The following is a 27,797-nucleotide window of genomic DNA, read 5'->3' as shown; positions in this document are numbered from 1 at the left end:
CCCCCCTTTTGCTTATAATTTGTACATGTGTACTCACCCCGCACCACCCCATTCTCCTTCACCTCCAAATTATAATGCAAATGACAGAGAGGAAGTGAACATCATAATATTTTCATTTCAGTTTGATGTAAAGTGAATTATATATATGAAATTAAAAAATTGTCGAAACCATGTAGTAATTTATTACAAAAGAAATTAAGTGCAGTTGCAATCAGTTGAGTTACCCGAGGTGGGTAACATTTTCTTTTTAGTCATAATAAGATGAAATTTGTATCCAGGTGTATTTACAACAAACTCGTCAATTAAATAATTCTTATCAGGTCATTGATGTCATATTATTATAAAACTATTTTTTGTACCCAATTTGATACCCTAGCACTACTCTGAACTTTACAAGCTCCAAGCCTTTGTTATCCCTGTATAAATAGCTGTGCTGTGCATAAATCTACCTACATCAAGTAGAAACTATTTCTAGCTTCTTCCTGACTCACATCGATCTCTAACATCTATATAATCTCTTCACTTGTTCATATATATGCTATATACTCAAACATGGCTCCATCAGCAGATAATAATTTAGTTGTTTCCAAGATAAAGTTAGAGAGAATGTTTAGCATGAAAGGTGGCAAAGGAGAGGCTAGCTATGCCAACAACTCCCAAGCTCAGGTTCAGTTTACTTGTAACTAATTAAACCACACCTTTATTATTTCACATATCACTTGCAAATTTGTACATATAACATTTTACATAATGATTGTATGTTGTTATGCAGGCTCAGCATGCTAGATCAATGCTTCACCTTCTAAGAGAAACCCTAGACGGAGTCGAAATTAAGTCCTCCAAAGCGCCCTTTGTAGTGGTGGACTTGGGATGTTCATGTGGTAGCAACACTATTTACATGATTGATGTCATTGTTAAACACATGATCAAGCGCTATGAGGCCTTAGATATCGAGCCACCCGAGTTTTCGGCTTTCTTCTCTGATCTTCCTTCTAATGACTTCAACACTCTCTTTCAACTCCTCCCTCCTTTGGCTAATCATGGAGGTAGCAGCATGGAGGAGTGCCTTGCTGCTAATGGTCACCGCTCTTTCTTTGCTGCCGGTGTTCCTGGCTCTTTTTACCGGCGTTTGTTTCCGTCGGCTTCTGTTAACTTCTTCTACTCGGCCTTTTCTCTGCATTGGCTATCGCAGGTTAATTTACTAATCTTCACATTTTTATAGTATATAAATTATGTCATCCAAAAATTCATACATATAATTGAAATTTCATGTCCAATAATTCACCGTACATATTTTATTATCTGTCTTTGTAAGATAAATTAATCCTGGTTCCGCCACTGTACTATATGGAAGTATAATATTCAAGGGGCAACCCATTAGGTGTAAAACTTAGATGCGCCTGCATGCATATGTAAGACAACTAATCATACTATGAGGCCGTTTGACTTGACTTATAACTTATAAGTTGAAAATTTAAATATGGTCTAACTTATAAGCTTCTTAATTTAAAAGGATTTTCGAACACTAGATATTCGTATGGTCTAACTTATAAGCTTCTTAATTTAAAAGGATTTTCGAACACTAGATATTCGTAATTCAAGTATTAGAATGCAGGTACCGGAGAGTGTAATGGATAAGAGATCAACAGCATACAACGAGGGAAAGGTATTTATAGAGAGTGCAAAAGAGAGCACGGCGGCAGCGTACCGAAAGCAGTGGCAGTCTGATTTAGGTGACTTTTTGTCGTCAAGAAAACGTGAGATGGTGAGAGGTGGTTCCATGTTTCTAGTCTGCTTGGGCCGGACTTCTGTCAACCCCACTGACCAAGGTGGGGCTGGCCTTCTTTTTGGGACACACTTTCAGGATGCTTGGAATGATCTAGTTCATGAGGTATCCGTCCTACTCATTTCTAATCATTCTCCTGTTCTCGAAGACATAACCAGGAGCTAACCTAGACTGAAATCCCGACTCAACATTTTAAAAGCCCGAATGTTATTAAAAAATTAGTGGAATTCTTGTAATCTTGATAACATACAAAAAGTAGCTAGGCATAATTCATTTTAGTCCCGGCTGTTTCCTAATCTTTTTTAAGCCACTTCTTTATAAATACTTATTTGACTAATTGTGTACTAATTTAATTGACACAGGGTTTAATTAGTAATGAGGAAAGAGACAGTTTCAACATCCCAGTGTATGCAGCAAGCCTACAAGACTTCAAGGAAGTGGTGGAGGCTGACGGCTCATTCGCCATTAACAAGTTAGAGGTATTCAGAGGAGGAAGCCCCCTTGTGGTCAATCACCCCGAAGATGCTAATGAAATTGGCCGGGCTTTAGCCAATACTTGCAGGAGTGTCTGTGGTGTACTGGTTGATGCACACATTGGTGATTCCCTTAGCCATGATCTGTTTTCTCGTGTCGAAACTCGAGCCACTGCTAGTGCTGATCAAATTCTGGAGCAGTTGCAGTTCTTTCATATAGTGGCTTCTCTTTCTTTCACATAACTATGTTACATAACGTCTCAATCAGTTTGTTGGTTACTTAATTGTGTGGTTTAACTTTCACTTACTGTACGTAATTCGGTAAAATAAAGTTTGTTAGAGACCCTGTTTATCGGTTACATCATTTACTTTACATCTTCTTTAGCTCTTCATATGTAATCGATGAAATCAGTTTATATATCTGATTTATAAACTTCAGAGTTCCTAATAATATCCGTGTTAAGATCACGAGACACATATAGGAGTATATTAAACGATGAATCAACACCACAGGCTACATTTAGTGGCAGAACCAGAATTTCAACAATATTCCGATTCTAGCAGGGGCTTAATAATTCCTTTTTACTGATTTTTAACTGAAAACCGAGATCTGAAAGAAAGAAAAAAATCTCCACTAAAATTTTCCGCTTAGCCAGGGTTTCAGCCTAGGTTCTTCCCCCGGTCCCCTGGTTCGGCCCTGCCTTCATTTCTTCTATGCATAGGAACATTTCAGATATTGCTCTCTGTATTTGTTACTCTTACTGATTCATATGATAGTTTACTGGAATCATAACTATAGCATGCCAGAAAGAACAACTAGAAAAATACATGGAAACAAAGACTAGTTCACATAACAGACCTCAAGTTTTTCGATTTTATTTAGCCAAGTCGATCAGTACATTCATCTACAAACACATAGAATGCATGTGCAAGACTTTACAAATACATTAATCAGCAAAAGAGTAAAGAAATCTGTAATAGAAAGTTAGACATACTAAAAAAAAGGTTGTTTTGTGTGCTTTTCTTTGAGGGGAGGCTCATGCATAGCTCATTTAGAAAAGTAATACCCATCTTCTGAATCAAATGCGAAGATATCGACCACCTGAGGTAGCTTAAATCTCACTTTTCTATTTTTTTTCTCACTTGGACTCATTTTTGAATCATTTTTCTCCACTTCCTCATCATCATTAATAGAATTCAAATTCGAACCCTCCAAACAAAAGGCATCTCTAGGCAGTACCTTAGGTGTGGCAGCCTCACCGATTTCCTCAAATGCAGGGTGAATTCTACCTGAGGATTGCTTGCTGTAGCTGGAAGCTGAAGTGTTCGTACGAGGTGAACTCAAGATCCATTCTCTCAAGTTCTGATCGCGCTTTACTGATTCTTCTACTTTAGGCAGAGGCATCCGCTCTTTTTTATTCTTCTTGCTCTCCCAAAATGAGTATCTAGGCTTTATGAACTCAATAATGGATGCTGCAGACACGCTCATGCTTCTCCGTCCACTGGAAACATGGGTTGCAGTTCCTTTAGGGAGCTTATGCTCAACATTTTTCGGACTGCTTGAGCCTGAATCCTTTTTCACTTTCTTCGGCCTAAACATAACTAAAAAACGCAAAGCAAAGGGTCGATAACTTGGCTGTTTCCAGGGGGTTTTATTATAAGGAACATAAAAGGTTTTCTAGGAAACATACAACACAAGAGAAATCAAAGACGAGACCTTCTCAGATGCATCAAGACAAGATAGATACTAGTTTACGACGAAGCTCTATCGGATTTTTCATTGCTTCAAAGTTTAAATAAATACGGTGATTTTAATGTGAAGACAAGATGCTGACCAAAGTATCGATTAAAAGTAATGCAGGCCGGCCTATAATATCAAGTCTTTGAATGAGTTCACAGTGATAGAAATTATACACTAATGAAGAATTTAACTTATGCAACAACCTTACTGCACATGTACAAAGATGGCCATATGGATGATGAAAGCAACCTACTTAAACTTGTTAGGCAGTTTACTAATTCTCAGAAAAATACATAAATCATTTCAAAGACAAAATGCACCAACATTTGTAAATAGTAATCACATTTGGAAGACTAGTTCCTGTTAAACAAGCAGATTAGCGGATTTGTAAATAGTAATCACATTTGGAAGCTAGCCCTGTTTTGGGGTATTATAAGTTAGAGAAATATGTCCCTAAGTACGTGTATTTGGGGAGTTAAATGAGTAGGTAGCGTAATTTAATGGTAAATTTAGTAATTCCTAATCAAATTGTATAACTACAAATACACTTATATTGACAGATGAGACCTGGTTTTTGACAGTTTGCCAGACTAGGACTTAGGAGTGCTTGACATGGTGGTCCAGGCAGAGTAGTTGACTGTCAACCATTTTTCTCGATATAATGTTAGCTTATAACACTTGTTCATGACCGTAGATCGGCAAAATGAGTCTGTATCCGAAGAATCGAACCGAAATTTATGAAACCGAGATCCGAATCATACAATCCGATAATTATCTGAAAATCGATTTAAACCGATCCAAAAAATACCCGAACCGTAAATTTAACCGAAAATGATCTGAAATACAAGATCCGATTATAACTTGGAACCGATTAAAACCGAATAATATATTATCTGAACCAAATATTACCCGAAATAAGCAAAATTTATACTTTAAACAATTTTATATTTATGATAACATACTTATTTAATCATATTCTTTTGTAAAAGTACATTATATTACATTAAAAATAATAAATTAAATAAAAGATATTTTTTAAATCTAAAAAATTGAAAAAAATAAATAAGTTATGATCCGAAAATATCCGAACCGAATTTAATCCGAACAGAATTTTGTCCGATCTTGGTCATAATTTTATCCGATTTTAATCCGTATTAGACCCGATCCGAATCAATCGGATCCAATCGGAACCAATGCAATCCAATCCGAATGGTCTTCAAATATATCATAATCCAAAAGTAGATTCGATCCAAAACCAAACCGGTTATCCGAATTGTTAGGTCTACTTGTGAGTACAGGTATCCGCTCAAGAGTCAACAACTCTCGCGTGAGAACAATTGTATTACCGTAGAATTTTAAAAATTTGCAAAGCGATGTTGAAAAGCTTTTCTTCATAAAGCGTAATCCATCTAAATTTTTCATAATTTCAGGTTCCAGTTGATTTTTACTGAATAGAACTAAATATAAGTGCTTCATGTTGACCAGGTTAATAACATGCATCTTGCATTGAGACTGCACATGCTAAGTATATAGATACATGTTAATAAATCTTACCCATATTAAACTACTTGCTAGTTGCTACCACAGAAGAAGATATCCAGTCTCTACACTCAATCACTACCTGTCCAGCTATGTATCCCCACTAGTCCAATACAGCAACTAAACTAGCCATAACGACTGATATATCACAAAAGTATAAACCTATTAATCTCACTTGCTCCAATATTATGGAGAGCCTGGAAAGGGCTCGGCAGCAGAAATGCACGAGGTCGCATCCTCTTTTGCCAGAGAAACATAATTCACAGGAGCAACAGGCCTCATGTCCCTCTTCCCTTCTTTATTAATGGACTTTGACAAAGTTTGATGGGCCGCAGATATTCTTCTGCTAGGTGTTCCGTTCGCTGCATTTGCACGTAAGCCCATCACCTTCTTTGTGCTGAGTGATCGTGCTGGGCTAGGCTTTGAACCAAAAATTGCTTCCTGCTCCGTGTTCAGCTGTTCATGGAACTTCTTCTGATCCTGTACAACACCAATAAAAAAAATCATATAACTATCTCAAACAGAAAAGTTTGAGCACTACTGCCCAAACCTAGAGCTTTTGAAAGAAGACACAGAGACTTGTCAGTTTTTTTTTTTTTAATTATCACTGCATAAGCATGCTACAGCAATCCAAGTACGAATGAAAGAGCTAAGACTGACCCTCATCTTTCTTTTCTCTTCTTCTCTGTCATGCCTGAGTCTTGCATATTCGTTGAGCATTGCAAGTAGAGGGACCCCATCATAAGTGAAAGCTAACCCACGTTCATCCTCCCAGGCACGTGTTTTGGCAACCAGTGTTTCGACAAGAGCTGATTGAAGAATTTTATAGATGATCAGTCTGTAGGTTATTCAATATTCAATGTAAAAGTGAAAGGGTTACAGATGTTGACCCTCACGTAAATAGCTGGTAATGGGACCATAATAAAGCACCGATTCCCACATGATTATAAAACAAAGGTTATGAAAAAAATTACTAAAAAGCATCCCAAATATTTCTGTGGAAACAGATTTAAACTATCTTGTACCTGGAATTTTGTTGACCAAGATCCGAGCTTTTTCAGCACGCTTGAGATTTAAGTGTGCACCTCTGCTCGCGTTATACCTGTTGTCGTCCTATTAAAGCAAATACAGATGATAAGTGTGAAAGTAAGGCTTCTAATAGTGTCTGAAGCTAGATACTTGATGATTATGTTAAGCTAACTTGAGTTCTCTCTCTCTCTCTCTCTCACTCTCTCTCTCTCTCTCTCTCTATATATATATATATATATATATGTGGATATATCCAAACATTCATATTGAGGAATTTGTGGGAGAAGTGCAATACTTGACAAGACTCAAAAGATATATATGACGGATTATATAATTCAGATAGATGAAGTTCATGCCATCTAACTATATAAAAGACGGCATGTAGTTGGTAATTTCTGAAAATGGCTTAGGATCACAAATATCTAATCTTCGGTCCTGTTCGTTCTTTTTTCTGAACAACAATAGTCATTATCTTTAAATAATCGCTGGACTGGCCTTGTAATGATCCCTCACACAATAATTTGATTTTATTTTTTTGAATCTATTTATTGCCCATAACTGGTGCACCCAGAAATATAAAAGGAACCATTTGGAAGAGGCTCAATCGATTATAGTTCCTCTAGCATTGTTGAGGCACAATTACTATCAGTAAGTGTTATTGTGTAGGTACTAGCTAAAGGTGTTGATAAAAGCTCTTGCAACCCCAGGACTGAGTATTAGAAATTTGTGATCCTAGACCATTTTTATAAATTACCAACTGCATGATCACCTAGCAATCAAATAAAAACATACCCTCATATAATCTTCAAGCCAACTCTCTTCTTCACAAGCTGACATCCATTTCTCCACCTTATCCAGTATGTCTTTTCTGCTGGAAGCCACCTCTTTTGCTTCTATGATCTGATTATCCATGTCAGCTAGTAACTGGGAAGGCTCAACATTTCCAGAATCAATCAAGGCCAAAATTTTTCCACGAGCAGCCTCGGCATCAATCTCTACATGAGCACGAGCATATATTTCTTCAAGTTCAGCTTGCCTCTTGAAAGAGATTTCCTTCATCCTGCTAGCTTTTAGTTGATCGAGTCTTTGAACTTCCGCTTCAGCCTGACAGAGAAAACATTTGAACAGTCATTCAACTGTCCTCTTCTACTGAAATTTAAATCTACAAGATTTGCGAGCCTGAAGTACCTGCTCAATCAGGTCCAGAGCGAGAGCTCCAGGATTGTTGACCTCATTAACTGAAGCTGATATGTTGCATGTAACATGATTAAACAAGCTTCGCTCCTCTTCTGAGGTATCCATCAGATTCCAGAGATCAGTCAATTGTGTTGCTAGTTCTTGAAGCTGCAGAAGAAAGAATTATAAGATGACCACACTGAGCGCAAAACTGAAATATGTACACTTGACTACATTTAGTTGCAATAATCTAGAAGTCTAGAAGTACTAGAATATTAGCAAAACAGCCTATCATCTAATCCCAAATAGACTATAAGCCTGTAAAGATCGAACAAATTCACCTCTCTCTTCGATATTGCCATCACACCTAAGAGGTAGTCCCATGTACAGTGGCGGAGCTAGAAGTAGATATTAAGGTGGGCAAGAAAGATTCCTTTAATATAGATTTCTTTTTAAACATTATTTCCATGTGCGCTTTGTGTGTTCTTGCTATACAATAAAAATAATTTACAACAAATTTTGTAATTATTTTTTTCAATATTATATATATTAGTAGAACTTGAGTTTTTAAAGTACAGATTAATAGCATAGACTCTTTTTGTTTGTTTCTCTTGTAAAATCCTACTTCATACAGAGGGAAATATGAGTTCTGTAACCTTAGAACTGTAAAAAAATTTAGTGAAAAATGAAAAGCCAGGATAGGCGATGGCTTGAGCTGGCCATTAACACACTAACAGTAAAGATACATCAAGGTCTACGGCAGGAGATGCAATACATGTTTTTTCTCCCAGGACAATGGATCCCTAAGATAAAATGCTATTATTCTAGTCAACAGATAAAATGAACAATTTGTTAAAAGAAAATGTATCTGACTAGAAAATTAAACAACAGTAATAATATATCATGTAAGAAGATTGCAGATGCTAAATTGAGTATAAATGTTGTTACCTTACACAGCCTTTTCTTCTTATCTTCTTGCAGGGAAAAGACTGTCTTAGCTAGCCGAGATAAGGTGTCATTGCTTATGCTTTTAGATTGCACACCGCTAGAGTCTTTAAGGCTTGGATGAACTTCAGTCACAGTACTAAAGAAGTCCATCCCAAGGACAGCACAAAGATTGTGCACGGTGCTAACGAATTCAAGTACCTTATTCAACCTGTCACTCTGCACGACAACACAAACATAGAAGAGTCATCATTCTATTTGAACAAAAAGCTGGTCTAGCACATGAAATGTCATCTATGATAAATTTACCTTCTCGTTCTGCAATTCTAGGAGCTGGGCACGAAACTCATCCAATTTTTTTAGAGATAGATCAGACTCATCAACTGCAGGGCTCCCAACATGCTCACCAGTCCCTGCAATTTCACCACGTATCTTTTGTATTTGGGACTGTACATCAGAGAACTCTTTAATTCTCTTATCTTTTTGTTTCCAGAGTTGTTCTAGTGTTGGTGCTATAGCTGAAAGTTGTTCCTTGATTGTTCCTGAGGTCTTGTCAGGCTGCAAATCAAACAAATATTCATTGTAATGTATCTGATTAGTGGTCACTAACATCATAACACATTTAAAGAGTTTGGACTTTAACTGTTGTATTTGCGAGCTACTTGTAGTTCTCGTAGATATAAAGTTAAGAAAAACAATCTCCATCAAGTAAATGTTGACTTACAATTCCAGTAAAAGTCGTCTCTCCGAGTGCTGCTAGGAGACTTGTTAGCTCAACTCTAGCATTTGCCAATGCCTGAAGTAGCTTTGCCCTCGACTTTGCAGCCAAGTCGACCTTTCTTTTGTATACATCCAAGCACTCTTGTTCTAACTGAAGAAGCATCTTGTCCCTTTCCTTATCACTTTCACCAACCTCGTCCCATATACGCTGCATTCGGAAACAATTAGGTGCTGCATATAACTACTATTACACAGAGTAATTAAGTTTTGACTGCTGCGTATTATACAAAGTTTTGAAAAGAGTATTACCTGCAACTGCTGCAGCAAAGAATTACAAGTTGTTTCTCCGGTAAGAAGATTTGGAGCTTCCACTGTTGCCATTAGTTGCAACTACAAACTAACCACCAGAAAGTTTGTTCAGAGCTTCTTTAATATTAATCAGACTCCATAAAAAAACCATAAAATATAATTTGTAAGTCCCAAATTCAGGTTCATATGCATTACTTTAACATGTAGACTTATACAAGTATAGCATTCACAACCAAAACCTTAACATAGAAACAGTAATAGGTTGTCACATTCACTAGCATAAAATTAAAGATGACATAACATACCACAACAAAATAATCATTGTTAGACTTAGAGTGATTGATGGGGCCTTCACTTCAAGAAAGACACCAAAAGTTATAATATAATTAGTAAAATAATTAGTACTTTGTTAAGAAAAAGAACCATAACATAGGTACACTCTCTCTCTCCCTCTCTCTCTCTCTCCCCCTCTCAAATCTCTGTCTTTTTCTCATCTCTCTCTCACACATATCTCTGCCTTTCGCATATCTCTCTCTGTCTCTCTCTCATATCTCTCTGTCTCTCCTCATCTCTCTCTCATCTCTGTCTGTCTGTCTCTCTCTGCTCCCCGCCCCCATATATATACACAGACTATATCATCTCTCTCTCTCTCTCTCTCTCTCTCTCACACACACACACACACACACACTCACACGCACTTGGATTAACCAAATTTCCAGAAACTAAAAGTGAAATTCACAGAAAATGGGGTCAAGTTAAAGCAATTCAATTCCAATAAAACCCCAAATAGGGTTTTTAAATTTCAAGAAAACAAATGCCAGTCATTACAATCTTCAACAAAATGGCAGTTACAAGTCAAATTTCAAAAACAAAACACACAAACACAAAAAAACCCCATTAGGGTTTTGAACACATAAACCCAAAATCAAGATTTTACAACAAGCAAGTCTCGTATAGAAGAAGAAATTAAACAAACATTGTTTTGTACATAAAAAAAACAAGAAAAAGGGGGGGGGGTAAGAAAAGAGTGTGAAAACTTACAGAAAGAACGGTACAGTCAGATCTGAATGTGTGTGATGGATATGGGTTCAGTGAAGGACAGGAAATGGCGTGTTGTGATGGGCAAATTAATTATAAGTGTGTGTTTATAGTGGGTGTGTGTATCTAAACTCAAGTACCCTGAAACAGAGAGAGTATAATTGTCCTCGAGATTTTGAATTTTGGATTCGAACATTTAACGCCCGGGATTGGGACCTTTTTTTACCGTTTCTTACACGGGACACTTTGACTTCTTGCTCTTTTTCAAGTTTGACCAGTAATTAAATATATATTTTTTAGTTAATTAGGAGTGCTATTTTTTAGTAGATTATAATATGTGGGATCTTTTTAAATTAAAATGAATAATTTGTGATGAGGTGGGGAGTAGATCCGTTGGTCAACGTGGGTCTGGATCAGACTAATTGAATCGAAATTTATGAAATCGGGATCTGATCCGATATGTGAATCATATTATTTGATAATTATTCGAAAATTAATTTAAATTGATCTGAAAATTACCTGAACCGAAATTTTAACTGAAACTGGTACGAAATTTTGGATCTGATTACAATTTGGAACTGATTAAAATCGAATAATATATTATCTAAATTTAATATGACCCGAATTAAGCAAAATTTATACTTAAAATAATTTTGCGTCTATGATAAGATAATTATTTAATCATAATTTATTTTTAAAAGCACATTATAATATTAAAAATACTTCATTTATAAAAAAAATATTATTTAAATCTCGCAAATTGAAAAAAATGATTCAGTTATGATCCGAAAATATCCGAACAGAATTTTGTCCAATCTTAATCCAAATTTCATTTAATTTCAACATGAGAAAATGATAAAGCACATTGGGCCTTATTAAAATCGACGCTGCGCAGATTAACAAAATGGCCCAGATGTCTTAAACCCAGATTTGGCCTATCAGAGTTGTTTGATGGGCTGGGCTCCGCTTCTCTGTCAGTCACTGGCGGTATATTAGACAAAGTTAATTTTACAAATTATATATATATATATATCCTGCAATTACGATTATAAATTCGGAAAGCTGTTACGTGCAGAAACTCTCTCGTTTGATACAAATCTATTTTAGTTTACCAATTTCTACTGGTGTAGAAGAACATGAAGGCGGTAAAAGAAGCAGATACGTATGATGCATGTCCTGAGTTTCGCATTATCTTTTTCGCTGTTGAATCATCCGAACATCTGGTATCTGACATCTCCTTCCTCATGTTCTTTATCAGTGTTTATTGTCTTGTGTTCTGTCTGGTATGTACTTGATAATATGTACAAATTTACAATGCATATATGTTTTTGTTTATATATGCTTTAAATTCATTCTATTTGTTCTATTAGTAGTTTAACTAGCTTATAGATAGATGGAAGTTAGAACCAATAACTTGTTTAGGTTAATTATATAGGGTTGAAGATTAGGAAGATTTTACAATCGGCTACAAAAAGAGTAGAAGTAATGGTAGTTGCAAAGAATTATATTAAGAAAGTTCTACTGACTCCTTGTTTTGTTGGAATCCTGAAGTTCACTCAATTTCTGCGTAAAATATTGCAGATGTTCCGGATGTATATTCTGTAAGCTGAAGATGTTTTGTAAAATAATATGTTTTGAGAATTTTTACTCGTAAATTGTATGTGTTTTGCATAATTTTCACTAAAATAATGATGTTTATCACAAAATAATATTTTTCTACAATATTTAACTTAATATCGGGACTACACAAAAAATGAGGAATTCATAGAACTTAACTCAGAATTATATATTTAGTCGCAAAGAATGTTTAAAGTAATGTTTGTAAGTGATTGACAGAAAAACTGAGTTTAATTTACTAGAACATGACAATGTTGAGTTATTTTATGAAGCAATCACATAAACTCCTTTTTAAGAAACAGTTTGAAACGAGTTCCAGTTAAATCGTGTTAAAACTTTAATTAAGTCTCAGATTAGTATACATCAGTGAATATGAGTTCAACATTGAAGTAAAGTATAAGAGGTTGTTTTGATGTAACACTGTCACTCTAACCAAGTTTGAAAAAAAAACTTAATTAAAATGCTCACTTACCACTTTAGTTTTACCTTGCCGGTTTAAGGCTTGTTGGAAGAATTTTAATTTTAACGTCTTTGGCACACTTCTATATTTTAATTTTAGTGTAATTGACAATTGACAACTACATTGGTAGATTGAATCTATAATTTTACTTATCCAGTTTGTCTTGGCAATCCTTTTGAATTGTTATATCTTGTCGTGTAGAAAATACCACCGACATTTAATAAGAAATTAGAAGGTGTCTTCCCCTCCGATTACATACTTGAGAGCCGTGGTAAAACATGGCGTGTAACAGTGAAAGAGCTTGATGACCACCTCTTATATCTCGAGAATGGCTGGACAGAGTTTGTCAAAGATAGTGCTTTAGTCTCCGGAGATTTTCTGGTGTTCTCTTACATGGGGAACTCGAAGTTCCATGTTGGCATATGGGACAAGAAAGGATGTCGCAAAAAAATTCCAGATACTAAAGCTATTACAACAACAAAAAAACCCTGTATGTATTTTTAGAAGGATCTCAATTATAAATTATAATGTGCATTCCCTGATTGTGCATTCTCTTGATATGAATTACACGCAGGTAACACATTCCAAGTTACTTTGCGACCAGCTTACTTGCGCTATGTGGTAAATACTAGAGCCTCTCTATATCATGACAATATGTTGTACACATTTCACCAACACTTCTAAACTTTAATCCTGTAACCCTTTAATTTAAGCACTTCTGAGTACACTAACCAAGCCGATAAACTTGTTGTTTCATGAGATTAATGATTGTAAACTTTTAAATCATGTTATCAAAATCACTTGTTTATATTTTTCTCCTTGACAACTTTATTACAGAATATACCGAAAGAAATAGGGAAGCTCTTAAACAATCAGACAAAGTGTACGTTAAAGGTTGCAAACAATTCGTGGGTGGTGAACTGTGGTGGCTATGAATGTAACAGGCCACGATTTGGTGCAGGTTTGATCCAGTTTTACAAGGACAACAAAGTGAAAGTAGGCGACACTGTGACATTTAAGTTGATCTCAGAACATGATACTGCTTTTACAGTTGATATCTCTAAACGTTCATAGCTTCTTATTTATCTAGCCTGAGCAACTAAGAAACTTATTTCGACCCCTTTACAAATTAGGTGATCAAATTTATATTTGTTTTGTATTTTGATGTGTCTCACTTTTTCAAGAAAAAACACCTCAGAAACCAATATTTTACCTTCAAGGTTTCGTATAATAGCTCAAGTGATTCACATTCCTTGATCCAAACATTCTGCTGCAACGACGTTAACAGCTATAACTCCAGGCCAAGGGGCAGACACGGAGACGAATTATGTGCTGCGTATTAGTTTCATGATTCAACACTATATTGCCTGCATGAATAGTTCAGAATTGGAATTCACTTGCAAAAGTGTTGTCTCATAGACAAAGACATGCATTTAAAAGAATAAGGCGATGCTTCCAAGTATTACTTGTACATTATTGAAATAGATTCATTACTGTTGAAGAGGCTAATACCAGGTCAAGGACCCTGGATTCATTTAAGTGCATATGTTATTTTAAGAAGAAGGCTATCTATTTGTATCCTTTTCTATTAAAACATGGACTACATAACAACAAAAGGTGACAATTTGCCTACATTCAGTTATACTATACAACCATTTGTATATGCCGGCAATAGATGCTATATATCCCTAGACAAAAGTATACACTAAGACACCATATGCACCATACTTCATGCATTTGCCATTTGTTATCTTTATGCAATTTATCTCTCTCCTCTCTTAGTCCTATAATCAGATATTGCATTCGATCTTGTAGTAAATGTATACTAGAAGAATTTTAAGTTTCCTTAAAGTTTCTGCAGAAGATTTATAGGCTCTTAGCTCAAATATTTATATCTTAGATTAAATATGGAGTTCCCTTCGAACCTGATACCAGACGAAGCAAGTCCAGAATGGATGAACAAGGGTGACAATGCTTGGCAGCTCACCGCGGCTACACTAGTTGGTCTTCAGACTGTCCCCGGGCTAATGCTCCTCTATGGAGGCATGGTAAAAAAGAAATGGGTCATAAACTCTGCATTCATGGCTTTATACGCTTTTGCAGCTGTGATGGTGTGTTGGGTTGGATGGGGTTTTCAGATGGCATTTGGCGAAAATCTTGTGGAGTTTTTGGGGAAACCAGATCATGTTACTTTAGACCAGAAGTTTTTACTGGACCAAGCATTTTTGGGGTATTTTCCTAATGCTACCATGGTGTTGTTTCAGTTCATGTTTGCAGCAATTACTTTGGTTTTGATAGCTGGAGCACTCTTAGGGAGAATGAATTTTATAGCGTGGATGTTGTTTGTGCCTTTATGGCTTACCTTTTCGTATACTATTGGAGCTTATAGTATATGGTGCCCTGATGGATGGTTGGCAAAACTCGGGGTTATTGATTTTGCTGGTGGTTATGTCATTCATCTCTCTGCTGGTGTTGCTGGATTCACTGCAGCTTGTTGGGTAAGTATTTCAACCAATAATACAGTAATTTATAGTTAGTAAGACATGAATAACAGAATAAGTTTGTTCAAATGTAAGCTGACGCGACATATATTGGTTTAGATAGCAATGAATTGGTAAGTTCATTATGAATTAAATAAATCACTCAGATACTAAGACATGAACTTGTAACCAATAAGTAAAGCTTAGGCAGAGTAGTGTGTGTAGATGTTTATTACAGTATAATTAATTTTCTTTTAAATCCTTTTTACGAGATATTCATCCACTTATTATAGGTAGGACCTAGGAGTAGAAGGGACAGAGAGAGGTTCCCTCCAAACAATGTGCTGATGATGCTGGCAGGCGCAGGCCTGCTATGGATGGGGTGGACAGGGTTCAACGGTGGAGCTCCTTACGTGGCAAGTACAGACTCGGCACTAGCTGCCCTCAATACCCATGTCTGCACAGCAACCAGCCTTCTCACTTGGCTCATTCTTGACTTCTCTGTCTTCGGCAAGCCTTCTATCATTGGTGCTATGCAGGGCATGATCACTGGTTTGGTTTGCATCACTCCGGCTGCTGGTACATAATATAAGCATTCATTAAATAATTTTCTGCTCAATACTGTTTAGTGCTAAATGTGTGATTTTTTTCATGAACCATGTAGGTGTGGTACAATGCTGGGCAGCAATAATAATGGGATTGGTTTCAGGAAGTGTTCCTTGGTACACAATGATGATACTCCACCACAAGATACCTCTACTAAATCAAGTGGACGATACGTTTGCAGTCTTACACACACATGCCATAGCCGGGGCTCTAGGGGGGATCCTCACAGGTTTCTTTGCTGTACCAAAACTCAGCCGCCTCTTCTTCCTGGTACCTGACTGGGAAAAATACACCGGTCTCGCTTATGGACTCCAAACAGGGCGAAGAGCTGCGGGATTTAAACAAATGGGAGTTCAACTATTGGGAATAGCATTCATTGTGTGTCTCAATGTAGTGACAACAAGTGTGATTTGTTTGTTCATTAAGCTAATAGTTCCCCTCAGAATGAGCGAAGAGGAACTAGAAATCGGAGATGAAGCTGTGCATGGAGAGATAGCTTATGCATTGTGGGATGATGGAGAGAAGTATCAGATGTCAAAGAACAATTCAGTTTATGATGTTGACGAGTTTCCGTCTAGTATGACAAAGACCGCTAGTTATGAGCTTTCACAAATGGTATGACAACCAAATATTATCATCTAGCTTGAACTATGTAAGAGACTAAGAGCTTACCTGTAGAGTAATTGAAAGGCTGTTATGCCTATTTGTTTAACAAAATATCACATAATCAACATATTTTATTTTTTATAAGCTAAAACATTACTAATAGAGCCTCGCATAACATTCTCTTTCATTCTTTGCAAACTGGCCTTTTACTACTAGTACAATGGTTCAACAACACCAAGTTGATATTATTTTGTAAAACAATGACACAAGGTGTTATTATTTTGGCAAAAAATGACACAGAAACTATATATATTATATATATTTATAATTATAATTTACAGTTTTAATAGTATCCTCCAATATTTTACATTTACTATTATGAAATTAATGTTTTAGATAAATTATAAACGCTGATTAGTGCAGTGAAGAGAAAACTTCTTAAATGAGTAAACATCATGCAAAATTATAAAGATATAGTTTCGAATGAACAAATCTAGCGAAATAGGCATGATTTAAACATATTTATTTACACTAAATATTAAATGTACATTAAAACAAAAACTGATTTTAGATGAGATTTTATTTAATTCGTAAACTCTAAAATCCAAGGGTTAAATCCCAACGTATCACTTCCTAAACTCTCAGTATTAAAAAATATATTTTGTAACCTCTTCGTGTATACTTTTCAGAAGATATTTGCGTAAATTTTTTTTCGCATAATGTTAGAATAATATAAGATGATGAAAAGGTGATGACAAAACAACTAAGGGTGTCCATGCATCCTCGGCCTATTATCTACATCCCTCATCAAATACCAGCATCGTCATATCACCGGTGATTTTGCGCGGAGAAAATTATGAGGAATGGTCTCACTCGATGCGAAATACGTTTAAGGCAAACAATAAGATTGGATTTTTTTTTATCGTAGGTAACCCGCAGCCGCTACCCTTCGGGTGCGCAATGGGTAAATCCTACGGACTCACGCAATAGCCTGCAAACCACGTGAACAAAGGTAAACCGCATTTAAGCGACATATATGCTCTAACTCAAGAGGCATAATCATAAATTTTCCTCCCGTGGGATTCGAACCTGTGACCAAGAGGATAGTTATCCCTTGTTTAACCAGCTGAGCCAACCCTTGCGGGCTAAGAATAAGATTGGATTTATTGATGGCACAATCAAGATACCAATGGAAACTAACCAGAAGGCTCAATGGGTGCAAGTTAATTCTATACTCGGTGCTTGGATTCAAAACACTCTTGATGCATCCATTCGATCATCTGTCCCTATTACGGACAACGTAAAGGACATGTGGGATGACATTCGAATTCGGTTCTCGGCTGGAAACGGTCCCCGCATTAATGAACTCATTGTAACTTGTACACAATGTGGAGACTCAATAAGCTACGAAAATTATGGCAGGAATTGGCTTCATACTTGACTCCTCCATGCTCTTGTGCTTGCACATGTGGCTCAAAGACTGCCTTGGCAAAGGAACGTGAGGATGAATCGGTTCATCAATTTTTATCTGGTCTTGATTCGACAATATATGAAAATGTTCAGACTAATATACTGATGCAAGATCCGCTACCCTCGCTGAATATTGTACTTAATAAGGCACAAACACGGGAACGTAATCATATGCTTAATCGTACATCAGACAAGAAAAATGAGGTAGTTGGTTTTGCGATGCAAGGTACAACAAGGGGTCGTGGCACTGTAAGAGCATCTGAAAGGCAGAAAATTAATGTGACTTGCACACATTGTGGCAAGCTTGGACATGGGCAGGATAATTGTTTTGAATTGTTGGGCTATCCAGATTGGTGGTATGCAGAGAACAGGGCAGCAGCAAGGGGGAGATGACGCGTTGGTCGTGGTGGTAGAATGGGTAGCTCTCGAGGTCGAGGAAACCTCACAGCCAATGCTGCAGGTCGTGCCACTGGCAGTAGTCCATCACCACAAACTATTGGTGAAGGGGATCGCCTTGGTATTCCTTCAATTTCAAATGAGTAGTGGCAACAAATAATGTATATATTTAACTCTGCAAATATCAATTCCTCCAGTGCCAAACTTGACGGTAAGACTCTTTCCAATAGATGGATTATTGACACGGGTTGTTCAAATCACATGAGTGGGAATACGAGCTTGTTCAAATTTTTGAATGATAATTCACCTTCTCCGGTAGGTTTATCAAACGGTAAACAAGTTATGGCGACAAAAGAAGGAAGTGTTGCACTGGGTGATAAATTAATTTTAACTGATGTACTTTATGTTCCGGAGTTAAACTGCAATTTGATTTTTGTCTTACAATTGCTTGCAACTTCATTTTACAGGATCACATTTACTGATAAGTTTTGTGTAATACATGACCGCAATTCGAGGACCCTGATTGGAGCGGGTGAACAAAGTGACGGGGTTTATTGGTACAAGCAGAATCATCATATTCAAGCAAACCAAGTGGGACTGATAGACCAACATAAGCTGTGGCATCAAGGACTTGGACACCCATCTCATAAAGTTATTTCTCTTTTACCATTTTTTGCAAGAAGTGAAAATAAAGCTCATATGTTGAGCAAAGATTCATGTGAGTGTGAAGTTTGTTTGCGAGCTCACCAAAAGAGAAGTGTTTTTCCTTTAAGTGATAATAAAGCTACTGAAATGTTTGCCTTGATTCACTGTGATATTTGGGGGGATTATAAAATTGCTTCTAGTTGTTGTGCATATTATTTTCTCACAATTGTTGATGATTATTCAAGGGCTGTGTGGGTTTATTTGATGAGTGCAAAAAGTGAAGTTGGACAATTAATTAAAGACTTTTGTTCCATGGTACAAACACAGTTCAGTAAACAGGTAAAAATACTGAGGAGCGATAATGGTCGAGAATTTACTTGTTTAAGTGATTTTTATGCTGCAAATGGAATTTTACATCAAACTTCATGTGTAGATACACCCCAACAGAATGGTCGGGTAGAAAGAAAATACCAACATATTTTAAATGTTGCTCGAGCCTTACGATTTCAAGCCAACCTACCTATTAATTTTTGGGGTGACAGTGTAGAGCAACCTATGTCATTAACCGAACTCCTACACCAATTTTACAAAATAAATCTCCTTATGACATTTTGTTCGGAAAATCACCAAATTATTCTACCATGCGTATTTTTGGATGTTTATGCTATGGAAATAATCGTCCTAGAGTTAAGGATAAATTTGATTCAAAATCAAGAAGGTGTATTTTTGTGGGTTATCCGTTTGGTAAAACAGGATGAAGATTATATGACTTGGACAAGAAAGTGTATTTCATATCTAGAGATGTTGAATTTGTTGAGAATAAATTCCCATTTATTGACAACAGTATTGATAATATGATGAGTGTGCCTAGCTCAGTCAATACCCCAAATAGGTTTGTGGATGATGATTTGGAGGTAGCAGTAACTATAAATCAGCCCTTTCATCATATGGTGTCAAATCAGTCCACTAATGATATGGAACAACAAAACCTCCTCTCTAATCAGCAGTCTCCAAATAATGATCAGCAGTCTAGTGATGTCAATATAAATTCAACTCATTCAGATAGTACTGATTTTACATCAACAGAAAATATTGCTCCTGTAGAGCTTCTCGGTAAGGGACATCGTCTTCGTAAACCATCATCACGCCTCACAGATTTCATCACTCATACTATTCATGTCAAAAACCCCGTCGCTGCTATTGCTTCACCATCTCCAAATCGGGCCTCACGTACACCATTCCATTTAGCTCATTATGTAAATTGTGATGCATTTTCTGTGAGACACAAACAGTTTTTGGCAGCAATTACTGCAGGTGAAGAACCAATTTCCTTTTCGGAGGCAAATAAGAGTTCAAAGTGGCGTACAACCATAAAAGAAGAGATTGATGCATTGGAAAAAAATGGTACTTGGACTTTGGAGGATTTGCCTCCGGGAAAAACTGCCCTAGGTTATAAATGGGTTTACAAAATCAAGTACAAAGAAGATGGTTCAATTGAACGTTACAAGGGACGACTTGTGGTATTTGGGAACAGGCAGAAAGAATGTATTGATTTCGGTGAGACATTTGCTCCTGTAGCAAAGATGGTGACAGTGAGAATGTTTCTAGCGGTTGCAGCGGCTAAGAATTGGGAACTTCATCAAATGGACGTGCACAACGCCTTTCTCCACGGTGATCTGGATGAGGAGGTTTATATGAAACTTCCTCCGGGCTTTAATTCACTCTTTCCTGGTAAGGTATTTCGACTTAGAAAATCATTATATGGTCTCCGTCAGACTCCTAGACAATGGTTTGCAAAACTATCAGCAACATTGAAATTTTTTGATTTCAAGCAGTCATACGCAGATTATTCTCTGTTTTATTATACCAAAGGGGATGTGTCACTACATGTTTTAGTGTATATGGATGACTTAATTATTACAGCTTGCAGGGTCATCTCATGGTGAGGTGATAATGTGACGACCTCAACCCCGGGGTCAGGAGTTGACGTCATCAACAACAATAATAATAAACATAATATAACCAATTCAATGATAGAATATAATATGACCCCTTTCTCCAAGACCTTTTCCATGTTTAAGTATGATTTCGGTTACAATTACTACAACTCCAACTTACACAAACCGACCTGACACAACTAACTTACTACAACAACTCAATAGACCATTTTTGGTCCAACACATCTACCTCAGAGGAGTCTGACACGAAAGGAACTGAAACTCTGCCCTGACTACCACGAAAGAATCTCCTAGGCATCTGCAAGTCATATATAAAACATTCTGCAAGGGTGAGCAATCAATTGCTCAGCAGTACCACTATATGAATAAAAAGTAAAAACGATTTAAAGTAAAGCAGTTATAGGAACATAATTCATAACTCGTTAAAAAAAACCAGTAAAACATGTATAAACTGGATATCAAAACTAGCATGCTCTGAAAACAATAACATATGTAGTGTGCTGTGATAAAATACCATAGTCAAATTTTAGCATGTTATTTCCTTTCCAAAACCACTGTCCATTACTGGACCCATAAATCATTTGTTCCGTTACGGGGACCACAAGTCATTTGTTCCGTTACGGGAACTATTAACCAAAATCAGATATAAAAATAGATGAATTCTAGAGACAGCTGATCAGTCTATCCCACCATAATTTGTTCCGGAACTCAGAGACTAGCTAGGTCTCTGTTATGCTGGACTAAGCGGCCTACCCGTGCGCGCATCCGACTTAGCCTCTTACGCAACCACTTGTTGGGCCGTTACCTAATAACGGGCCTCTTACGCCACTGACCATCCAATATCTGATTCATTTTTATCCAGTTTTCAAAATCAATTACACCTATCTCTTTTCAAACGATTACAACACACATTCTAAAAATCCCTTTTTAATTTTAATCACAGTCTAGAGATAGGCATTTTCAGAAGTTACTTTTTCCCCAAAACATCATTTAGTAAAATATATTTAAATACGGGGAATACGTAACTTAAAACGTTTTGTTCCAGTACATAATTGAAATCCACAACTATTCATATATATTGAACTGTAAAAGATTAGTTCAGGGGTACTTGCCTTGCAGAGCTTTACAACTATTACTGATCGACTCTGAGCCGACTCGGACGCTCAGGCTTTATCATCTAACCACTAGATCACCTTGGATTCGACTTCAATACTCAGGTTCTTCGGTTGAAACCCTACTGAGCTCGTCGACTGTCCACTAGGTTATCTTTGGTCCAACGTCCACTTTCGGTTTCCCGACTATAACCTACAGGGTCGAAATACCCTACGTTAGACGACCAGGTATGCTTGACATATCCTCGATACCAATCCTATCCAATGATAACAATCTCGACTCGTACTTATATACATTACTATAGTACAGGTAACATACAAGATTCATATAATCAAATCTCGATTCAATATTCGTTTTCGGAAAAGCACATATACTCATCGTTGTAGGAAACAAGTTGTCCGTTATATTTTAAAAAATATTTATTTATATCTATATAACTATTTACATTCGAGTGGCAGCTCCGATATTTCACAAGATACGCTCCCGAAAATCGGGCAGCATCTCCTTTGTTTATCGGACTACCCGTCGAATATAATCGACGTCCACAATCACAATCCACAATAACAGATCATCATTCGCAATCTCAATTCAACAATTAATTTCACTAATATCACAACCGAAATTCATTTCCTAAATCCCAACCACCGATCTAAACTAAATTATTATTATACATATTTTTATATTTATTTATTTTAAAATATATTAGGACTCGGATATACATCATCATCGTCCACCGTCGGCTCGCCGAGGCTCATCGCCTACGGCGGTAAAATTTATTGGTGCCCGATACTTGTCGGGTTTCCAAATAAATTCTACCGATTTATAGTTAAAATTTTCCCGCACAAATTTTATTATTTATTTCACGAAAGCCATCAAAATTAATCCTGCAGAAAATAAAATAAAACTTTGAATCAGGCATGCAATACGCGAGCAGCACACGCACAAAATACACACCAGAGTCGGAACAAACTGAACACAACCAAAGATGTGGCCGGAAACACGGGCGGCGTTCCGCAGAACCACCACCATACGCCACTGTAACACACACAACTCACGCATACACACACACACAATCAATACACACACAGGCACAACTGATACACACACACACACACCATACACGCGCTCAAACGCGCAACAACCAGAGAAGTCGGCGAGCTCTCACCGGAAAATAGGACACAGGGCGGAGGAATTACCAGACGGGCAGGGAAAAACCAGACGAGAGAAAGAGAGAGATGCATCGAGAATTGCAGAGAGAGAAGAGCGAGAGATCGAGAGATTTTTTAGAGAGGGACGATAGATTGTAGAGAGAGAGAGAGATAGACGGGGTGAAGAACAGGGGTAGGGGTAATTTTTGTTATATATATATTTTTTATAACTTCAGCCAATGACACGTATCAGAAAGGTAATAGAATTTCAACACGCGTCTTGCTGCCCTCCGCGAGCCCGGTTTCTGATCCGCTATTTTGCAATGTAACGAGTAAACGCGCAGTTAAATAAAATCCCAAAAATTACAAAATAACGTTAAAATCCTCAGAATAATTAAAATTTAATAAAATAAAATTTTCATAATTTTGTTTTAAACCATTTTTGAATCGCACACCATACCCGCATTTATCAATTAACGAACTGAGCTGCACTTACAACACTTACAGAAAATCACGAAAGCGGTCTTAAAATGTTATAAATATCCCGAAATTAATAAAAAAATAAATTTTATAATTTTAAAATAATTCTTGAAATGCAATTTATACACACTTTTAACCATTAAACGGATCAACGCGCGGGTGAAATTAATCTCAAAAATTCCCAAAATAATTTTAAAATTCTCGGAATATTATAAACTTCATAAAATATGGATTTCATAATTTTTGAAGAGTTTTGGAATTAAATACGGATTTTACGAATAAATAAAATCAGAAAATCATGCAGGGCTAAATAATTGATAAAATATTGATTTCTAAATTTTATAAAATCCCAAAAATAATTATTGTAATTATAAAACCATAAAAATAATTTTTGAGATAATCCAAATATTTATGGAAAATAAAACTGCAATAAAATAACTTTTAAAAGCGAAACAAAATCATACAACTCAATAATTAACCACGCAATTCAATCACATACACTAGTAATCACATATACATAATAACAAAATAATTAACCCACTGACAGAACCCGTATACATATTTTATTTATTTAATTATTCAATAATTATATATTTAAATAATACTAAAAACATACGAGTCGTTACAGATAAGATTAAAGAAATATCTCAACAAATATTTCCACATGAAGGATCTTGGGGCTCTAAAATATTTTCTTGGTCTTGAGGTAGCACATGTAAATAAAGGATTATTCCTTAATCAAAGAAAATATACTCTTGATATTATAACAAAGACAGGTCTGTTAGGAGCAAAACTCGCTACAACTCCAATGGAACAAAATCATCAATTGGCTAGATGTGAGGGGGAGTTGTTTTCTGAGCCTGAGAAATATAGATGACTCATTGGTCGTTTGATTTATTTGACAATCACTTGTCCTGAAATGTGTTATTCGGTGCATATTCTAGCTCAATTTATGAGTGCACCTTTGGTATCTCACTGGGATGCAACGCTTCGTGTAGTTCGCTATCTGAAAGAATGTCCTGGTCAAGGAATTCTCTTACGTAGGGATTGTAACTTGTGGATTTATGGATTTTGTGATGGTGATTGGGCAAGTTGTCCCAAGACTAGGCGTTCTTTAACAGGATATCTTGTCCAACTTGGTTCTTCACCGATTTCTTGGAAGACTAAGAAGCAACCAACCGTATCTCGTTCTTCGGCTGAGGCAAAGTATCGTTCCATGGCTGCTGCTACATGTGAGTTAAAATGGTTGAAATCGATTTTGTTTTGCTTGGGCATTATTCATGATTGTCCAATGAGATTATATTGTGACAATCAAGCAGCGTTGCATATAGCAAAGAATCCAGTTTTTCATGAACGAACAAAACATATTGAGATGGATTGCCACTTTGTGCGTGATGAGGTACGAACTGGTAATATTGTTATGTCCTACATACGAACAGGAAATCCGTTGGCGGATATATTTACAAAGGCTCCTGGTACACCACAATTCATGTTACTACTTCACAAGTTGGGTATTCGAGATCTTCATGCACCAACTTGAGGGGGAGTGTTAAGTTAACTAGCTGTAATATCTTTGTGATATGATATCAAGCTCATATCAGGCTGTTGTACATGTGGTGATATGATATCCCTGTAATTAAGTTGATTATTATCTTTGTAATAACTGTAGAATATTTAGTTACCTTATTTAGGCATGGTAACAAATCAATAACTTGTATATAAGGTTTCTATTCAAGTAATGCAGAGCAGAGGCACAGAAAAACACAGATGATTTCTTCTGCAAGTACTATTCTTATTGTTACTGTTTCTATCATGGTATCAGAGCTCAGACTGGAAGAATACCCAGGTTCAATCCCTGCCACCCCCAATATTCTCATAATTTATCGTGGCACGAAAGGCAAATTATGCCCCAAAGATGGGCGCCCGTGATCCACTCTTCGATCCATAAATGGACTCTCGAGTGAGGGGGAATGTTAGACTAATATAAGATCCTGGAAAGGGTCATTCTCTAACACCCTAAGGTTTTAGAGTAACTGGTTCCTTGACACATAAAGACAAAAATATCCTTAGATGCTTATGCGCTTAATATATGCGGATCGACGGGATTTGTGCTTACCTCAAAATAAACTCGTTTATATTCAAAAATTCAAAATTTAAATCAATTGTATATATTTTCTGGCAATTTGTAGGCGATTAATGGGCGATTCTGATTCTTGGTGATTATCCATCGTAATTCTCAATTTCTCAGCCAATCAACTGTTGTTAGATATTGAGTGCAACATATAAGGGGCAAATGTATTTTCTTTATTTTTAGGCTTTTTAAAACTGATTTGGAAAGGTGGTGAACAAAGCAGTTTGATTGTAGAGATACTATGCTTAGCAGAATATAAAGAACATGCACAACAAACACAGTATTTCAAAACTCACTTAATTTCTATTAAAATTAAGTAGGTCTTGCTAAAATTCTTAGGTTCGTAAAAATATAAGAACTCAACTTCTATTTTGAGAGAGTACAAAATTTAGATCTGTTTGTTATTCTTAAAACAAAGGACCCGTGTTTACTTTATAGATTAGTAAACACAGGTTTACACAACATGCAATAAGATGTATTAAACCCTAATTTAAGTTATCACTAAAACTTTCCATTTACGGCTTAGCGAATCCTTGCAAATCTTGTAAGCCTATGACCTTCCTTTGTCAGTTAATCTTGGCCCTTGATCTTACACTCTTAAAACTGCTCTTGTAGACTTTTCAATCCAAGTGATTAGATCGTTTGTTGATTGATAATCTTGAATATTTAACTTGTCTGCATTATGTACTTGAGGTGCATATTGAGATCTTCAGTTTGTTCTATAGAGAACTGACATCTCGATAAGTATAATGATTTATCGAGATCTCTGAGTTCTCTATAAGTGTCTTTGACTTGTCGAGATCTCTGAGTTCTCTATAAGTGAACTTGGCTTGTCGAGCTCTACAAATCTTTGCATGTATAAATGACTTGTCGATAACTCTGAGATCTCTATATGCATTTTGACTTGTCGATATCTCTGAGATTTCTAATGAGAAATTGACTTGCCGATATCTCCAATCTCCATATCTTCATTTTGACTTTTCGATATCTCTGAATTCTCTATATGCAGAAATGAATTGTCAATATCTTAGAGATCTCTATATACATTTTGACTTGTAAATATTTCTGAGATCTCTAATGATAATTTGACTTGTCGATATCTCTAATCTTCATATCTTCATTTGATTTATCGATTTTTCTGAGATTTTTCTATAAGCCATTTTGGACTTCTCGATAAGTCATTTCGGAGTTCTCGAATGACTTCTTTATATGACTTGATCTGTGTTTGTACATATCTTCATTTGATCTATGATTTGTACATATCTTGACTTAAAATATTTTTTTCCTAAAACATATTTATTAAACTCCAAGTTTTTTCACTTTTTCTCTGAGGCATGATCTTGTTGATCTTTTTCTAGAGTTTATTATTAGGCTTAAGACTGTTCACAGAAAAATACTCCAGCCTGATCTTTAACATTTTTATAGACTCAAGTAATACAATACAAAATACAGATTTAGACTCTCATACAACTAAATCTTATAACTATCAATTTGACTTAGTCTTGTTATAATATAGGTATGTCTTGCACAACAACTGACAAAAAAAGTTAAGTTTCATTAATAATTTTATCACTACTCTAATACTCTCGTGTATATTATCATTACTTTCATACATATTTTCATATTCTTCAAAATATTCACTAACAAAAAATTTCTCACCATTATCTTTAACAAAATCACATACCCAATATTCTTAATTTTTTCAAAATTTTCTACTCACAAATTTTACAAACAACTCATCCATTGTAATAAACAACAAAAAAACCTTACCCAATATAAAAAATAATAAATAATAAATTATTGTAAAAGAATCTTTAAATTAGCTTTCCAAAAAATTTAATTAGGTACAAAAAAATCGTTTAGGATTTTAAACACCGAAAGTACAAAAGAAATCGTTTAGGATTTTAAACACCGAAAGTGCAGTTATTCCG

General features: G+C 36.0%; 6 protein-coding genes across 6 annotated transcripts; 5 read left to right on the top strand and 1 right to left on the bottom strand.

Annotated features, from left to right (window-relative positions):
• The first annotated feature begins 461 nt into the window (after window positions 1-461).
• On the top strand, window positions 462-2,641 carry LOC141710599 (indole-3-acetate O-methyltransferase 1). The gene is made up of 4 exons (XM_074513169.1): window positions 462-666; window positions 773-1,192; window positions 1,616-1,891; window positions 2,149-2,641. The coding sequence occupies exons 1-4, from the start codon at window positions 553-555 to the stop codon at window positions 2,500-2,502; spliced, it is 1,164 nt and encodes a 387-aa protein (XP_074369270.1). The 5' UTR covers window positions 462-552; the 3' UTR covers window positions 2,503-2,641.
• A 2,845-nt stretch (window positions 2,642-5,486) lies between these two features.
• Window positions 5,487-10,930, bottom strand: LOC141711700 (65-kDa microtubule-associated protein 1-like). The gene is made up of 10 exons (XM_074514345.1): window positions 10,760-10,930; window positions 9,719-9,806; window positions 9,414-9,617; window positions 8,999-9,247; window positions 8,693-8,908; window positions 7,757-7,912; window positions 7,361-7,672; window positions 6,565-6,652; window positions 6,200-6,348; window positions 5,487-6,019 (listed from the first exon to the last, which is right to left on the bottom strand). The coding sequence occupies exons 2-10, from the start codon at window positions 9,788-9,790 to the stop codon at window positions 5,726-5,728; spliced, it is 1,740 nt and encodes a 579-aa protein (XP_074370446.1). The 5' UTR covers window positions 9,791-9,806; window positions 10,760-10,930; the 3' UTR covers window positions 5,487-5,725.
• Window positions 10,931-11,803: 873 nt separating this feature from the next.
• LOC141710598 (B3 domain-containing protein Os03g0212300-like) lies at window positions 11,804-14,267 on the top strand. Its single transcript, XM_074513168.1, has 4 exons — window positions 11,804-11,979; window positions 13,035-13,323; window positions 13,408-13,454; window positions 13,671-14,267. The coding sequence occupies exons 1-4, from the start codon at window positions 11,893-11,895 to the stop codon at window positions 13,905-13,907; spliced, it is 660 nt and encodes a 219-aa protein (XP_074369269.1). The 5' UTR covers window positions 11,804-11,892; the 3' UTR covers window positions 13,908-14,267.
• A 473-nt stretch (window positions 14,268-14,740) lies between these two features.
• LOC141710597 (ammonium transporter 2 member 4-like) lies at window positions 14,741-16,591 on the top strand. The gene is made up of 3 exons (XM_074513167.1): window positions 14,741-15,331; window positions 15,607-15,892; window positions 15,978-16,591. The coding sequence occupies exons 1-3, from the start codon at window positions 14,741-14,743 to the stop codon at window positions 16,538-16,540; spliced, it is 1,440 nt and encodes a 479-aa protein (XP_074369268.1). The 3' UTR covers window positions 16,541-16,591.
• Window positions 16,592-17,714: 1,123 nt separating this feature from the next.
• LOC141713885 (uncharacterized) lies at window positions 17,715-18,388 on the top strand. Its single transcript, XM_074517450.1, has 2 exons — window positions 17,715-17,897; window positions 17,948-18,388. Exons 1-2 carry the CDS (start codon window positions 17,715-17,717, stop codon window positions 18,386-18,388), a joined length of 624 nt encoding a protein of 207 aa, XP_074373551.1.
• Window positions 18,389-18,409: 21 nt separating this feature from the next.
• Window positions 18,410-20,982, top strand: LOC141713884 (uncharacterized). The gene is made up of 3 exons (XM_074517449.1): window positions 18,410-18,512; window positions 18,711-19,185; window positions 19,881-20,982. Exons 1-3 carry the CDS (start codon window positions 18,410-18,412, stop codon window positions 20,980-20,982), a joined length of 1,680 nt encoding a protein of 559 aa, XP_074373550.1.
• The last annotated feature ends 6,815 nt before the right edge of the window (window positions 20,983-27,797 follow it).

This window comes from Apium graveolens, chromosome 3 (assembly GCF_009905375.1).
Source record: "Apium graveolens cultivar Ventura chromosome 3, ASM990537v1, whole genome shotgun sequence".
NCBI classification, from domain to species: domain Eukaryota; kingdom Viridiplantae; phylum Streptophyta; class Magnoliopsida; order Apiales; family Apiaceae; genus Apium; species Apium graveolens.
This window is presented reverse-complemented; position numbering and strand designations above follow the sequence as displayed.